The sequence below is a fragment of the Salmo trutta genome, chromosome 28, assembly GCF_901001165.1.
Source record: "Salmo trutta chromosome 28, fSalTru1.1, whole genome shotgun sequence".
Taxonomy (NCBI): domain Eukaryota; kingdom Metazoa; phylum Chordata; class Actinopteri; order Salmoniformes; family Salmonidae; genus Salmo; species Salmo trutta.
The window spans coordinates 33,963,818-33,981,782 of record NC_042984.1 but is presented as its reverse complement, the minus strand read 5'-3'; the positions used below and the strand labels follow the sequence as shown (position 1 = coordinate 33,981,782).

Below are 17,965 nucleotides of genomic sequence, written 5' to 3'. Positions count from 1 at the left end.
AAAAAAGTGTGATTCTCAATAATTGAGGTATTTATAGAGGTGTCTCTGACGATTTTTCCAGGTACATTGGTTTAAATGTCTTCTATAGCAAGGGCTTACAGTATACATTAGTTACACGTACCATGGGGATTCTGTATGCATGTAAGGTATTTGAGGCAGAGCTTAAAGCTAAACACAGGTGAAACCATAATATTTACGAAGCTCACCGGATGAAGTTCACCCCCAACCTAACCCTTAAATCTAACGTAAACTGACGACTGCAATCCCCCATATCACATAATGCTGTACATATACCACCTAGTGTATGATACATGCAGTATGAACCTAACCACTATCTTTCTCTTTTCCTCATGCAGGCCTTTTTGCACAGAATCCGACAAACTGCCGAAGAGCAACAGTGTCTGTCGCCTGAGCATGTCAAGGTAAATATGGCCGCCTATTAAAAACTATCCTAATGATGCTTTGACAAAAATATTTTTACAAAATGTGGTGAGGCCCTATGGGCTCTCGTCCAAATAAGTGCACTATATAGGGAATCGGATGACATTTCAGACGCACCCTCTCCCTGCTACCACAGATCCTGTTCTCCAACATTGAGTCAATCCTGGACGTTCACAGAGAGGTGCTGTCTGCAGTGGAGGCAAGCCTGCACCCGGAGCCACAGCCAGGGCATGCCCTCGGACATGTCTTCCTCCAGTTTGTGAGTGAGACACACTTCCATGCACACACACGCTTACATTGCACATATATACGGACACAGAGACCGGCTTGAGCATAAACGCACAGCTACGCTCTGACGCTACTTCTCACACCCTATCCACTGTTCCAATGAACTGCAGTTAGGGTAAAAGATCAAAACTGATGTGAAAGTGGCCTTCGACAACTTTCATATAATAATATACACACAATCCACTCCCTCTCTTCCTCCCTCGCTAATTCCCCCATCCCGCTCCCCCCCCTCCCCTCGAAAAAGACTGCATCCTGTCAGCCAGAAAGACCCCTCTATCCGTTCCTCGCCAACCCCATGCAAGGCCCCTGTCACTTGCATCCCCTTCAGCAGATTGCTTTCCTCCCTCCGTCCCTCAGTCCCCCCCCCCTTTTGAACTCGTTTGGCCCTTGGGAACAACAAAGAGCTGCCTGTGTCGGGGGAAGAGATGGTGTGTCAGTCATCAATGGGACAATGGCGGAACTAGTTGCTCTTGCGCACACACAGACACACACACATGTACACGCATACACACACATACACACTTAGCGGACTTTGTAGAACGAGGTATTAGCTTGAGGATTGTCAGTTGACAGAAAGCATATTGTAAATGGTGTTTGTTCAAACAGAAAGCTCCTGTAGTCAAACTAAAACTATCAATATTCTATTAATTGAAAGGATGTTGAGACTAGCCTCCTCAAGGAGATGGTAACCAAGCTTTGTTTTCTAATTGGTCTACTACTATACTGTAGAATACTCCAATCAAGAGCTCTCAGAATAAGTTGTGTGTGTGTGTGTGTGTGGAGGGGGGAGAATCTTCACATGGCCACTGGCTTTGTAGCTCTGTATCCATTTCAGGGCTCTCTGTCTGACCTCTCTCTCCTTTAACACCGACACCTCTCGCCCAATCAATTGCCCCCGTTTGGTGCCCTCCGCCTCCTGCCCTTGACCCCAGTGACAGCAGACACCCCTGCTGAGATCTGATTAACCCCCAGCATTGTTCTGCTGTCAATCAAAGCCAGAGAAATACATCCTGATTCTCCTCTTATCTCTCTCAAGCTCTGTCTATTCCAATGTTGCTTAGATCACACTATAACCCAGTATTGTTGAGCGGGCCATTCACTGTCAATCACAATCACAGCATACAGATTCTCCTCTCTCTAAAGATCTGTCTTATTTCAATGTTGCTCATAGGCCACAGTATAAACCAGCACAATGGCTTGATTCCAATTCAAAAGCATACTCCCAGTGCCTGATAAAGCTTACATTCATCAAAGGGAGAGAGGAAGTGAGGGTGGAAAATTGGATTGGAATCCAGCCTATAGTAGCCAGTGGGCCTCAAATATCACCCGCCACCATGTTGACTTTTAAGGCGTGCATGTTGTTGAATCATTGGGGGGTTTTCAATGACCGGCAGACTTAACCAACCCTGGGTAGAACCTTTGGCTGACGTTTGAACCATGTTGGCGTGAGGAGGAGTATTACACAAACCTACCCCAAAAACTACTAGAGAATGTTAATTCGGAAGGATACAGATGTCAATATTTGCTCTATTTCTGGGTTGTCCCCTGACCAAGGCCTCTTTCTCCCAAGCTAACAGTCATCATATTATGGCCCTTCTTAAATAGACTGATTATGCTTTGACACTCCTATTTGCCCTGTGTTTGTTATTGCCCCTCTTATCCTGCTGAAATTCCACTGATGGAAAAGGAAGAAAACCAAGTGTTTATCAAAGACACAAACACACTCTTTGAGCTATTCTGAGCACAAGTGGAGCCCTTCAAATCAGGCCCAGTTTCTTTAGGGCTGACCTGGCTTTGGAATTGTACAGGTCACATTCAGGAACTTAAATAAATGCCCATAATGTAAGCTTATAGATAGATAGATTAATGTTCACTTTTAGAAGTCCTTAAAGGTCCAATGCTGCTGTATTCATCTCAATATCAAATCATTTCTGGGTAACAATTAAGTACCTTGTTGTGTTTTTTTTTTGTTGACCAGTGTAATTTAAAACAGAAACAAAAATTTGCAAGAAGTTTGCTAGGACTGTCTGAGCGGGGAGGGGGAAAACTGAAAACGAGCTGTTATTGGCAGAGAGGTATGGAACTCTTTCGTGTTGGTCTATTAACTAATTTACCGGCAGGCAGGCCAAAACTTAATCCCACCAAAACAGGCTGAAAAACAGTCTTTTCAAAAGGCTCTAACACCAAAATGCATAGTCATCATTTTAACATTTAATATTCCAACCTCATGGTGTGGAATTAATATTTATTTATTTATTTAACTAGGCAGTCAGTTAAGAACAAATTCTTATTTACAATGATGGCCTTCCCCGGCCAAACCCTCCCCTAACCCGGATGACGCTGGGCCAATTGTGCGCCGCCCTATAGGACTCCCGATCACGGCCGGTTGTGTTACAGCCCAAATCAAATTTTATTGGTCACATACACATGGTTAGCAGATGTTATTGCGGGTGTAGCGAAATGCTTATGCTTCTAGATCCGACAGTGCAGCAGCATCTAACGGGTAATATCTAACAATTCCACAACAAAATCTAATACACACAATCTAGTAAAGGAATGGGATGAGAATATATAAGTATAAAATATATGGATGAGCAGTGACAGAGCGGCTAAGATGCAATAGATAGGATACAATATACGTTATGCACATATGAGATGAGTAACGCAAGATATGTAAACATTCTTAAAGTGACATTATTAAATTGACCATTTATTATAGTGGCCAATGATATGAAGTCTGTAGGTAGGCAGCCACCTCTCTGTGCTAGTGGTGGCTGTTTAACAATCTGATGGCCTTGAGATTGAAAAACAGCTTCTATCTCTCTGTCCCAGCTTTGATGCACCTGTACTGACCTCGCCTTATGTATGGAAGCGGGGTAAACAGGCAGTGGCTCGGGTGGTTATTGTCCTTGATCTTTTTAGCCTTCCTGTGACATTGGGTGTTGTAGGTGTCCTGGAGTGCAGGTAGTTTGCCCCGGTGATGCGTTGTGCAGACCGCACCACCCTCTGGAGAGCCTTGCGGTTGTGGGCGGTGCAGTTGCCGTATCAGGCTGTGATACAGCCCGACAGGATGTTCTCAATTGTGCACCTGTAAAAGTTAGTGAGGGTTTTGGGTGACAAGCCAAATTTCTTAAGCCTCCTGAGGTTGAAGAGGCTCTGTTGCGCCTTCTTCACCACATGGTCTGTGTTGGTGACCATTTCAGTTTGTCGGTGATATATGAACACAGAAGAACTTAAAACTTTCCACCTTCTTCACTGCTGTCCTGTCGATGTGGATAGGGCGGGTGCTCCCTCTGCTGTTTCCTGAAGTCCACGATCATCTCTTTTGTTTTGCTGACATTGAGTGAGGGGTTATTTTCCGGACACCACACTCCGAGGGCCCTCACCTCCTCCTCCCTGTAGGCTGTCTTGTCGTTGTTGGTAATCAAGCCTGTTGTGTTGTCTGCAAACTTCATTATTGAGTTGGTGTGCATGGCCACGCAGTCGTGGGTGAACAGGGAGTACAGGAGGGGGCTGAGAACGCACCCTTGTGGGGCGTGAGGATCAGCGGAGTGGAGATGTTGTTTCCTACCTTCACCTGGGGGCGGCCTGTCAGGAAGTCCAGGACCCAATTGCACAGGGCAGGGTCGAGACCTAGGCCCTCCAGCTTGATGATGAGTTTGGAGGTGTAGTCAATGAACAGCATTCTTACATAGGTATTCATCTTGTCCAGATGGGATAGGGCAGTGTGATCGCGATTGCATCGTCTGTGGACCTATTGGGGTGGTAAGAAAATTGAAGTGCGTCTAGGGTGACAGGTAGGGTGGAGGTGATCTGATCCTTGACTAGTCTCTCAAAGCACTTCATGATGACAGAAGTGAGTGCTACGGGGCGATAGTCATTTAGTTCAGTTACCTTAGCTTTCTTGGGAACAGGAACTACGGACCCCTGGGATTGAACCAGGGTCTGTAGTGACGCCTCTTGCACTGAGATGCAGTGCCTTAGACCCCTGCGCCACTCGGGAGCCCATATATACAGTGCCTTTGGAAAGTACTCAGACCCTTTGACTTTTTCCACATTTTGTTACGTTACAGCCTTATTCAAAAAGGGATTATATAAAACAACTCTTCCTAGAGCTGGCCACCCGGCCAAACTGAGCAATCGTAGGAGAAGGGTCTTGGTCAGGGAGGTGACCAAGAACCCGATGGTCACTCTGACAGAGTTCCAGAGTTCCTCTGTGGAGATGGGAGAACCTTCCAGAAGGACAATCATCTCTGCAGTACTCTACCAATCAGGCCTTTATGGTAGATTGGCCAGATGGAAGCCACTCCTCAGTAAAATGAACATGACAGCCCATTTGGAGTTTGCCAAAAGTCAACTAACGACTCTCAGACCATGAGAAACAAGATTCTCTGGTCTGATGAAACCAAGATTGAACTCCTTGGACTGAATGCCAAGCGTCACGTCTGGAGGAAACCTGGCACCATCCATACGGTGAAGCATCATGCTGTGGAGACTAGTCAGGATCGAGGCAAAGCTGAACGGCGCAAAGTACAGAGATCCTTGAAGAAAACCTGCTCCAGAGCGCTCAGGGCCACAGACTGGGGCAAATGTTCACCTTCCAACAGGATATTGACCATAAGCACACAGCAAAGACAACTCAAGAGTGGCTTCGGGACAAGTCTTTGAATGTCCATGAGTGGCCCAGCAAGAGCCCGGACTTGAACCCAATCGAACATCTCTGGAGAGACCTGAAAATAGCTGTGCAGCGACGCTCTCCCATCCAACCTGACAGAGTTTGAGAAGAATGGGAGAAACTCCCCAAATACAGATGTGCCAAGCTTGTAGCGTCATACCAAAGAAGACTATTCTGTAATCACTGCCAAAGGTGCTTCAACAAAGTACTGAGTAAAGGGTCTGAATACTTATGTGAATGTCATATTTAAATTGCTTATTTTTAATAAATTAGGTAAAATGTCAACCAGTTTTTGCTTTGTCATTATGAGGTATTGTGTGTAGATTGAGATTTAATCCATTTTAGAATAAGGCTGTAATGTAACAAAATGTGTAAAGTCAAGGGGTCTGAATACTTTCCGAATGCACTGTATATGTATGTGTTTTATATATATATATACTGCTCAAAAAAATAAAGGGAACACTTAAACAACACAATGTAACTCCAAATCAATCACACTTCCGTGAAATCAAACTGTCCACTTAGGAACCAACACTGATTGACAATAAATTTCACATGCTGTTGTGCAAATGGAATAGACAACAGGTGGAAATTATAGGCAATAAGCAAGACACCCCCAATAAAGGAGTGGTTCTGCAGGTGGTGACCACAGACCACTTCTCAGTTCCTATGCTTCCTGGCTGATGTTTTGGTCACTTTTGAATGCTGGCGGTGCTTTCAATCTAGTGGTAGCATGAGACGGAGTCTACAACCCACACAAGTGGCTCAGGTAGTGCAGCTCATCCAGGATGGCACATCAATGCAAGCTGTGGCAAGAAGGTTTGCTGTGTCTGTCAGCGTAGTGTCCAGAGCATGGAGGCGCTACCAGGAGACAGGCCAGTACATCAGGAGACGTGGAGGAGGCCGTAGGAGGGCAACAACCCAGCAGCAGGACCGCTACCTCCGCCTTTGTGCAAGGAGGAGCAGGAGGAGCACTGCCAGAGCCCTGCAAAATGACCTCCAGCAGGCCACAAATGTGCATGTGTCTGCTCAAACGGTCAGAAACAGACTCCATGAGGGTGGTATGAGGGCCTGACGTCCACAGGTGGGGATTGTGCTTACAGCCCAACACCGTGCAGGACGTTTGGCATTTACCAGAGAACACCAAGAGTGGCAAATTCGCCACTGGCGCCCTGTGCTCTTCACAGATGAAGCAGGTTCACACTGAGCACATGTGACAGACGTGACAGAGTCTGGAGACGCCGTGGAGAACGTTCTGCTGCCTGCATCATCCTCCAGCATGACCGGTTTGGCGGTGGGTCAGTCATGGTGTGGGGTGGCATTTCTTTGGGGGGCCGCACAGCCCTCCATGTGCTCGCCAGCGGTAGCCTGACTGCCATTAGGTACCGAGATGAGATCCTCAGACCCCTTGTGAGACCATATGCTGGTGCGGTTGGCCCTGGGTTCCTCTTCCTCCTGCAAGACAATGCTAGACCTCATGTGGCTAGAGTGTGTCAGCAGTTCCTGCAAGAGGAAGGCATTGATGCTATGGACCGCCCATTCCCCAGACCTGAATCCAATTGAGCACATCTGGGACATCATGTCTTGCTCCATCCACCAACGCCACGTTGCACCACAGACTGTCCAGGAGTTGGCGGATGCTTTAGTCCAGGTCTGGGAGGAGATCCCTCAGGAGACCATCCGCCACCTCATCAATAGCATGTCCAGGCATTGTAGGGAGGTCATACAGGCACGTGGAGGCCACACACACTACTGAGCCTCATTTTGACTTGTTTTAAGGACATTACATTAAAGTTGGATCAACCTGTAGTGTGGTTTTCCACTTTAATTTTGAGTGTGACTCCAAATCCAGACCTCCATGGGTTGATAAATTGGATTTCCATTGATTATTTTTGTGTGATTTTGTTGTCAGCAAATTCAACTATGTAAAGAAAAAAGTATTTAATAAGATTATTTCATTCATTCAGATCTAGGATGTGTTATTTTAGTGTTCCCTTTATTTTTTGAGCAGTATATAAAACACAGGAAATCTAGTTTTTGACTGCACTGGGCCTTTAGGAAGTTCTGTTCTAAGCCTAGTGGTAGTCTAAGAGGGTCATAGATGTTTCATGGTCTTTACTTGCTTGTGATGTTCTATGGAAACTCAGTCAAGAAATGTTGATTGTAATGATGAGGTGGCCATGATCTTAGAAGTTTGGTATTTTAAGCATTGCGTCAGAAAAGTTGAATGCAAGTGACCGGGAAGACATGCACGCACACTCACTCTCTCTCTCTCACACACATCAGGTTTCTGTTTGCCGGTAATAGCCGGCTTTTGGCCTATATTTCTTTTGAGAAAAGCCAATAAATTAAATTGCCAATTGTCCAGGATTAAGAGAAAAAAATCCCATTGCGAAATAATGCTTTTTAGTCTGTTCATTGATGGAAAAGGCAGTCGATGTAAATAGGTTTGTAAAACGGCTTCGTCAGCGGGTCACACAAGTCGGCTGGAGGCAGTAGGCGATCCAAAATATACTTCAGTGTTTGAAACCTGAACGTTTTAATAGATATTATGAGGCATATCTTGCCTTGCTTTAAAGTAACATATTAGATCACCTAAATTCGTAACGGATATTTATTTTAATCTCACTTCCTTTTGACATCAGTGTTTATAGAACAAACATTTGCGCCTAGCCTACTGCCTTTTGCGCATGGCTGCGTTTATAATGTGAAGGATACAAAAGGTTAACATTTTTTTTTTAAAGTTAAACGTTCTAATCTGTTGCATCAGACCTTTTATTTTATTTTTATGTAGCCTAGGCCTACTAGTTGTATGAATGTGGGATCTACCTTCCCACCACTGTCCCAGAGTCTGCTTGAATAGGCTATTTCTTTCTCTCAACAAACTAACCAATAGAATAGGTCAACTTTTCTACTATGGAGTATAGTAGATTGACATAGGCTAGTGATTTTGCTGTTAGTTAGGCTACTCGTCTTATTAGCTTTGAGTTAAAAAAAAAAAAAAAGTTTTTTTGGTGTTTCACACCATATACTGGGCTAGCTGTTGCTCCCGGTGATGCCTCGGACTTTGTTGCCCTGCCAGCCAGCGGCTTTGTGTGTATGTCTGTGTGTGACAGCGGAGCCCTGGGCTACGCTATCCCTCTGCTGCTTCGCCGTTTACAGCCGCCAAACACGGTGACACACTTTGAATCTACCCTCGTCATGGGAACCGCAGAGAGGCTGAACGTACTGTAATGTTACATACAAGCCAGATTAGTTCTCTCTTCTTGCTGTGTTGCCATGTGGACCTGACGCATGCACGAGAGGAGGTGGAGGATGGAAGGCTAGACTAGGCTGTAGCAGCATGGCCTCTTGAGGTTGTCTTTGATATACTGTTTCCAAAGAGCTGTGAGAGTCGACATTTAGAATGGAGAGAGAGAGAGAGAGCAAGAGGGAGACACCGAGACCAATGGAGCACCTGGTAGAGATTGTTACCCTGTGAACCTTTTTTATGGTGCTTGGCCCCATCAGTTTTACAGTGACCTCATGAATTTAACATTGGATGCCTGATAGAAATGCTACGCAGCATTCTTACTTCATGCTCAATATTTGAATATTCAAAAAAACAAACTTAACAGCGTCAACGGAGTGACTCAGTGCCTCTATATTGACTTGCCTTTTAAGTCGCTACCTAAAATGCACACGTCCAGCTTTTCAGAGAGAGCGAGTGTAGCGTTTCTCTGAAGGTTGTGAGGATATGCTAGCTTCGCAGGCACGAGCTAAGATTTCACTTCCTGCGCTGTTTCGGGTGACCGCAGCACAGTTTTGGTTACAGTACCAACCAGAGCAGAGTGAGGAGGCCCTACACTGAAGCTGGTTTCACTTCCTTTTATTTTATTTATTTATTTATTTCACCTTTATTTAACCAGGTAGGCAAGTTGAGAACAAGTTCTCATTTACAATTGCGACCTGGCCAAGATAAAGCAAAGCAGTTCGACAACATACAACAACACAGAGTTACACATGGAGTAAACAACATACAGTCAATAATACAGTAGAATTTTTTTTTTTTTTAAATAAATAAATGACTTGAAGGCCTATATATCGGGTTTTGGGCTGAAGCCTACATTTAAATTCTGAGGAAGAGGTTCCTTAGGCCTATACGTTGTCCCTAGTGGGAGATAAATAATGCATGGAACCTATGTGCATAGCTATCATATTACTAAGTGATCATGAGGAAAGCCTTCATTGGCCAAACCTATAGGACAGTACAGTATATCCACTAGCTATAACTATGTCAGTGTGAATAGAGGAAGTTCAGAGTGCTTTCTCAGTGCAGTATTTACCCAAATAAGGAAGGCACATCTCATCAGAATTGTAATCTTAATTGTTTGGAATTATGTGTATAGGAGTTATACTTCAATTCAACTGATGTTGCGACATTATCACTAGAGATCTGTGTTTGACTAAAAGTTGTTAAACAATTCTGTTCCAGAATATTCAATGCCAAGTTTTTCTATTCGGATCAGATCAGGTCCTAACTGGTTTGTGTTTCTTCCATCTTTCAGAAGGGGCGGTTCTCGGTGTATGGGGAGTACTGCAGTAACCACGAGAAAGCCCTGCGGCTGCTGATGGAGCTCAACAAGATCCCCGAAATCAGGACATTCCTCCTGGTGAGGATCTCACCGCTGACACCAACTGTCACCGTCTTTTTACACATCTCGTTCTCTCTGAAGAAAAATAATCTTCTCTTCCTCGATCTATTTTTCCTCCCGTTCTATTCCTCTTCCACCATGTTCTCTCCCTCTTCCTTTACCACCACTTCTTGTCCACCTCTTCCTTCCACTTTCTCCCTGATCCTCTTCCCCTGTGTCATCATTTTCCACCTTTGTCCCAATCACCATCCTTCTCTCTATCCTCTTCATAATGTCACATCTTCTGTTTACATGTTTGTTAGAAAAAAGAACAGGTATCAGAAAAAGGTTGCTTGGTTACTCTGGCAAACTCACGATGTAACCACAGAGTGTGTCAGGGTCGTTTTGTCACCAGAAGTCCAGCTGTTTCCTTGTTTTGACAACCCTTCTTGCCCCTCAACAATGAACACAGGAACTGCCTTTGATTGCGCTTCCAAAGATGATGTCATGGTCGGTGTGAACTGTCCAGCTGCGGTACATTGGCACGGCTGGCTGGAAGATCTGAGCCTTGTTGACACCGATGTGTTTCCTCCGTCTCATTATTGACTGACCTGAACTTGTTATAGTTGTGTTCTGTACATTCTATCCCAGGCTGCTAGTGGAACATCACATGGGGGTAAATCCTAACTTTCGCAAGTCAAATTTTTGTCTTAAACTTAGTCATGCATTGATGTCAATGGGAGACTAAGATACATTTTACGTAAGTGGATGTTAGGATTCGCCCCATACATTTCAACTTTTAGTGGAATAACCCTTTAAGCTACAAGTCTGAACTCCACAGGTTGAAGCTGTAGGCTGGTTTCAACCCAAAATGCGTGGTAGTCCACAGTGCTTTTTGTGGATGATGTGGAGTGAGGGAATTGGGAACGTGGTGTAGTCAGTCGATGAACTCTGACGTGGAGACAATGCCTTCTGTAATCGCAGGGAGCCTGGAGGCTTAATGAATAATCACATTTGGATGTAAGCTTTGCATTAATTAGTCCCGATTTATAAATGCAAATCGTTATTAGTATTATAATGATATTTGAGGGTGGTGCGGCATGAAGAGCCATTGGCGCATCTGTTTCCTCTCTTGAATTCCGTTCCATTTCCATGTTTTTGCGGTATGTGAGCTGATATTTCCATGTTAATTGACAAGCACTGAATATGTACGCCGTCTCTCCACGGACATCAGAACAGAGCTTTACAGCTGAGAGGAGTAAAAGTGAAAGGATGCTGAAAGGAGGTCAAAGAGAAGCTCTCGGAGGGAGTTTGGCTGCAGGCACGCCGATGGAAATAAGGTTCAGATTAGAAGACTAGAGAGAGAAGGGAGGAGATGGGGATTGCGTCAGGATTGCCAAGCCGGCTGGAATCTGTGGAATCACACAATTCTGCAGTCTGTTTTTGCGCTCCTCTCCTCCCCCCAGCCCCAAGCGTAAGCTTCAACCAAAAACTGCATGAGCACGACACTGCTGTTTCTTCTCAGAGTGCCTTATGAAGTTGAAAGTGGTGGAATGTGATTTCAAATGAAATATGTGCACTATACCCGACCAATGATGTGCTTTCTGTTTTCTACACCAAAGTATTTTCATGCGGCGTATCTAGTTTGGCCTTTGATCTTGTGGTGAATGCTGCTCATGCTTGCCCTCTGGGACTTTGCATTTGACAGACCTGGTTGCTGGAAAATAAAGCACAGAGAAGAGAACCCACCAGCTTTGCCTCTCACTCTCTCTCTCTCACTCTCATCTGAAGAATCCTCCTCAGTAGGGTTTCGCCACCAAACTGATTTCTTGGGTACATTTTTCAAAGCATGACTTTAGTTCCAGTTTGCCACCCGATCCCCATGGAGGCTGTTAATGCAACATGCTGTGTCGTTTTGGATTTAGCTTCTTGCCCTCAACCACTTCACATTATCATTTTAGTGGAGTTACCAACTTACATCTCTAGAAGAATCACAAAGAAGATGGAGGATGTGTCATAGATGTCCCTGTTTGATAAATGACCGTTTTGTTGACATCTGTGTCTTGTTTTTGTTCCAGCACTGTATGCTGCTGGGAGGGAAGAAGAGCACAGACGTTCCCCTGGAGGGGTACCTGCTATCGCCCATTCAGAGGATCTGCAAGTACCCCCTTCTACTGAAGGTAAGGCCCTTGGACCCAAGGAGAATGACACACGCGCGCACACACGAACATAAACACACATTCCAACCTTGTCCGAGCCACTCTTATCACGTACGATCTTTTATTCTCCACCCCACGTCCAATTTCTCCCTTTTTTTCCAACTTCTCCGCAAAATTCGATCCGCACCCTCCGTCCCACCACTTCATCCTCACTATCCTATGTCTGACCTCCACGCTCCCCCCTCCATCCTAACATTCCCCCAGTGCTCTGTTCATCCATCATCCCGCAGTCTTAACTGACCTCTCCACTTCTAAATGCAACTCCATCCACCCTTGACTCTTTGCAGAATACTGTCGAGATGATTCCTAATAATGAGCATGGTGCTTATCACCCAACGCACCAGGGCTGTTCTCTGAAACATTATCAATGGCTGTTTATATCCTGTAGTTCTACTGAAGATGCCTTGACTTTGGCTTTAACCCGTTAATGACCTGACCAAGTGACCACTCTACTCGCCTGTCCCCCCCACCAGGAGCTGCTGAAGCGGACGCCGAAGAAGCACGCCGACTACCCTGCGGTGGAGGAGGCCCTGCAGGCCATGAAGGCAGTGTGCTCCAACATCAACGAGACCAAGAGGCAGATGGAGAAACTGGAGGCCCTGGAGCAGCTGCAGTCGCACATCGAGGGCTGGGAGGTGAGGGATTCTATTCTATTCTATTCTAGACCATGGCTAGGATGCACCCTATAGGTCACTGTGGAGGGAGGGAGGGGGGAGAGGAGGAGGGGGAAAAGTACTAAAAGGTGGAAAGGGGGGGAGAGACTTGTGCGTTTAAAGATGAGAGTCGAGACAGAAGGGTGGGGGGTCAGGGAGAGAGGAGGGAGGGAAGGGGTGCTAGAAAGATGAGAGAAGTGTGCGATAAAGGTGAGAGGATGGAGAGGGGTGGGAGGTGAGAAGAAAGATTGAGAGAGAAGTAAGATAAGAAGAGAGAGGAACGGTTCTCCTTTATATAGAAATGGTTTGAATGACAGGAAAGAGATGGAAAAGGGAAGCTCAGAGTTTTTAGATTTGTCAATGGTTTTCAAACACACACACGCTCTGTCCTCCTCATTGACTCAGTCGCTGCTGTGGCGAAAAAGCTTAGGCCAGTTTTCGAGAGTCCACCAAATACTGAGCACCACTTCATTTTCTGTGACAGTAAAACACTCCTCTAGCTTCCCCTAGATTACCAGTGTGCACAGGGCACAGACAGGGCTTGGGAGCGGAGCGGAGTGCCCAGTGCGTTTTTCACGCCTCCCTCACCCTCCACAACAGAGCCCTTGTCCCCTGACTCTCCTCGGGCCCCCTGGGCCCCAGAGAGGACAATCTGCCCGCTCAGGAGCCATGGGAAGGCCAAAGGGCACCCTGCCCAATCGGCAGAGCTCGATGAGGCAGGGCCTAGTCTCACGCGGGGGCCCTTTGAGGAAAAAGAGAGAGGGCCTCACAATGGCATCCTACACACACACACACACACACACACACACACACACACACACACACACTCAAAGCCTGCCAAGATTTGCCTCGCTCTGATGAAATATGCCACCGTTTCACCCCCGTGATTGTCCTCTGTCAAAAATGTGACAAAACAAGAGGCTGTTGTGTGTTTAACAAGGATAAACGATGTGGAAAAAGAAATTCACCATGTCGTCGCAGTTCCTTCCACAGATCAATCAGACTTGTCTTGATATAGGATTGTTATTGGCATTTTTGTCAAATAACTCTCATTTGATTCTAGCCACTGATGTGGGGGCAGTTGGACATCTGTTTTTGGGATTGGTTCTCTGATTCACTTTGCGTTGACCCCTAGAGGTCAAAACATGTCTGAGAGTGAACGAGTACATAGAGTTTCTGTCTACTCACTCCGTATCACAGTCCATCCTCATGAAAGGCAATACCCCTCTCCCTACCTACGTCCCTCTCTTTAGCCCATTATTCCTACTCTCTCCACTCCTCCACTCTCCAGTGTAATCACCTCTCCACTCTCCAGTGTAACCACCTCTCCACTCTCCAGTGTAACCACCTCTCCACTCTCCAGTGTAACCACCTCCACTCTCCAGTGTAACCACCTCTCCACTCTCCAGTGTAACCACCTCTCCACTCTCCAGTGTAACCACCTCTCCACTCTCCAGTGTAACCACCTCTCCACTCTCCAGTGTAACCACCTCTCCACTCTCCAGTGTAACCACCTCTCCACTCTCCAGTGTAACCACCTCTCCACTCTCCAGTGTAATCACCTCTCCACTCTCCAGTGTAACCACCTCTCCACTCTCCAGTGTAACCACCTCTCCACTCTCCAGTGTAACCACCTCTCCACTCTCCAGTGTAATCACCTCTCCACTCTCCAGTGTAATCACCTCTCCACTCTCCAGTGTAACCACCTCTCCAGTGTAACCGCCTCTCCAGTGTAACCGCCTCTCCAGTGTAATCGCCTCTCCAGTGTAATCGCCTCTCCAGTGTAATCGCCTCTCCAGTGTAATCGCCTCTCCAGTGTAATCGCCTCTCCAGTGTAATCACCTCTCCACTACTCCACTCTCCAGTGTAATCACCTCTCCACTCCTAATGGGGAGGTAGTAGTGCAGAATCAGGGCCCAGACGCATTAGCATTGCTCTGATAGACAGACAGCCCTCCTGCTTCCACCATCCCTCTCTCTGTCATCCTCTATCCATTCCTCCATCCCGCCTTCCTGCACAGTTAAACATGGAATTTGATCGATTGGGTGAAATGTAAAACCGTCTGCTAGGCCGGTTGGAATGCACCTGACCTACAAGAGTGAGGATAATCCTATTTTGGGGGGGGAGCTATGCGCGTCTGTCAGAGATGTAGTGGCCAGAGGAATCAATTATGGATGGTGGTGGGGGTCTGGTTTTGGGCGGCTACAGTGGTTTGCTCTCAATGACATCAAAGAGACAGTTACATTTGGTAAAGTCCAACCATAAAAGAAGGGTTGGTGTCTCTGTACCAAAAATGGGGGTGGGGCAGGAGATCCAGAGTCCACACATGGGCACGCTTAGTCCCGGTTGATTTAGATCGGTGCGTTCCACTGAACAATGATGTTTTGTTATGGCTACGTGTATGGCACAAATGTATCCATGCACATGCGCTCTATATTACCAATCATTACTTTACGAGGCAGTCCTAAATGAGTACGTGTGTGATTAATTTCATTGGTGTAGGTTTGATTGAATTCCTGTCTGAAATGGCACCCTATTCCCTATATAGTGCACTACCTGTTGATCAGAGGCCAAAGGGGAGGTCCCATATGGCTCTGGTCTAAAGTAGTGCACTATATATGTAATGATGCCATTTCTGAAACACCCCCATACATAATTAACGTCACAGCTAGAATCCCATAGGTCAACCTTAAGGATCCCTTTAGCCTTCTGGTTTACAGTGAGCTAATGTAAAACCCTGAAAATACTGCTTTAAAATGACTTCATCTAATGACTAAATAGTGACTCATTGACCAAGTCGTGGCCTAGTATCGTTGAAAGGTTTTAATTGGCTCTCGTCCAGTGCGGTGTGAGTTCACGTCCATGCATACTTGATGACGTCAACCAGCAATATGTACCCCCCCCCAAAACGGAAAACCTAATGAATTATGAAACGAGTTGAATCTTTTAATTAAGAACTTGCGTCAGATCGCATATATATAAAAGGAACAGTGTTTGTGTGCATGCGCATACATGCGACTACATACATTTAGTTTAAGAATCTGTGGTTTTCATCCCATGGCTGCAGAGGAGACAGAGTCCGCGGAGTGCACGGTTAACTCACGTTTTACTATCGAGGTTTGAGCAACACTTCACATGCAGTACCCTGCCACTAAACTGTCATAGCAGCGTCTTTCCACCGGTCATAACACGAGTCCCAACACTGCCATGACATTACATATCAGGGAAACGTTGGGAAATAACTGGAATACTTCACATGTTACGTCTCAGCTCAGCGTACAAGTGGTATGTGGCTTGCAGGGGTAAAATAAGCAGGCTTTGTCTAAGTCTGACCAGATGTCCCTTTGGGACCCAGAGCTGGCACTATTTAAACAAAATCTTGTTTCCTCCCCATTTAGACTAGTTTCCTCCAGTTCAGTTCAGTTCGGGGGCCAGTTGGAAACTTGTCTAACCACTGTGGGATGAAGAACAGTGCACAGCTGACTTTTGTCTTGTGTTAAGGGTCATTGGCAAAGTTCAGGGAAGGACTGTTGTATACACTATTGTTCTGTTGTAAAGCAGTAGGAGTGAGGGTGTCGTCTGTTGTTCATTCCATCCTATTAGCACAATGAAACTTTTAGTTTAGTATAAACCAAATCCACTGTCATCTGATGTGTGAATTCTCACAGCTGCATTTTGTTGTTCGACTGGGGTTGTGCACTCTGAAGGTAAACACATGCTGTGTAAAAGAGAATCATTGTTATAGACACACGTACACACACAAAGAACCCCCCCCCTCACACACACACACACACACACACACACACACACACACGTAGAGTTGAGAGATGACAACAGGCACCAGCGGTTAATTGTGCCGTCCTCTCTTGACTGTCCCCAGGGCACCAATCTGACTGACATCTGCACCGAGCTGCTGCTCCACGGTAACCTGCTCAAGATCTCAGCCGGCAACATCCAGGAGAGAGTCTTCTTCCTGTTCGACAACCTCTTGGTCTACTGCAAGAGGAAGTCCAGGTGAGAACGAGGGAGGGAGGAGATGTTGTGAGGGGGTGACTGAGAGGAGAGCGAGATGGTGGAGAGGTAAGTGCCTCATGAAGGTGACAGGAAATGAGCACAACGTGTGTTCATTCAGTGGCAGAAAGAAGCCAGACATGGAAAAACCGAGTGACTCCCCAAATCCTGTTTGTGTAGTGTGTACCAAGCTCATTTTACATACAAACAAAACAAGTCCACCTAACGTTGTGTGTGTGTGCACGTGCTTCAGGACTGTGAAGTTTTTAAAATGTATTTATATATATTTTTAGCAACATTTTTTTTTTGTCTGTGCAGAAAAAGAACACTTTTACAATTTTCTGTTCAATTTCCTAGGGTTTCTGGGAAGAAGTCCACCAAGAGGACCAAGTCCATCAACGGTCCCCTGTACCTGTTCCGAGGAAGAATCAACACCGAGGTGATGGAGGTGGAAAACGTGGAGGATGGAACAGGTTTGTGCCAGTCCCACCAGTCTTCCTATACTGTACAGTGCAGTGAAAAAGTATTTGTCCCCTTTTCTGTTGTCCAGGTCCTGAGGCAGCAAAGCATCCCCAAACCATCACACTACCACCACCATGCTTGACCGTTTTAAGGTTCTTACTGTTGAATGCAATGTTTGGTTTTCGCCAGGCATAATGGGACCCATGTCGTCTTTGTAAACTCACGTTCCCTTTATCTAATATTACATTTTGGTTGAAGATCTGATAACATTCACTATTAAAAATGTGCAAAAATAGAGATAATCAGAAAGAGGGCAAATACTTTTTCACTACACTGTAGGAACATCATCCCTCTATTCACCCCTCCATTTATTCATTCATTCATTCATTCAGTCATCCCTTGCTCTAATCATTCATCCATGTTTAGGCATTTATCACATTTGTCCTCCATCAGTTGATCATTTCATTTTCTTTCGATTTATTTGGGATTAACTCACTACAGGTCTGGCTGACGTGAAATCATAAACAAATTACACAAATCTATTCTATCTATGCTACAGTGTTACTTAGGATTCATACAGACCAATAGTATTAGTTTCATTTG

General features: G+C 45.6%; 1 protein-coding gene across 3 annotated transcripts in view; it reads left to right on the top strand.

The window, feature by feature from the left end:
- LOC115166077 (phosphatidylinositol 3,4,5-trisphosphate-dependent Rac exchanger 1 protein) overlaps positions 1 to 17,965 on the top strand; it is a 106,687-nt gene that overhangs the window by 20,551 nt on the left and 68,171 nt on the right. For all 3 annotated transcript variants that reach the window (XM_029719736.1, XM_029719737.1, XM_029719738.1), the window contains exons 2-8: positions 357 to 422; positions 578 to 700; positions 9,952 to 10,056; positions 12,096 to 12,197; positions 12,710 to 12,871; positions 16,770 to 16,903; positions 17,258 to 17,373. In XM_029719736.1, the coding sequence (XP_029575596.1) occupies positions 357 to 422; positions 578 to 700; positions 9,952 to 10,056; positions 12,096 to 12,197; positions 12,710 to 12,871; positions 16,770 to 16,903; positions 17,258 to 17,373 (808 nt within the window). The remainder of the gene's footprint in view (positions 1 to 356; positions 423 to 577; positions 701 to 9,951; positions 10,057 to 12,095; positions 12,198 to 12,709; positions 12,872 to 16,769; positions 16,904 to 17,257; positions 17,374 to 17,965) is intronic.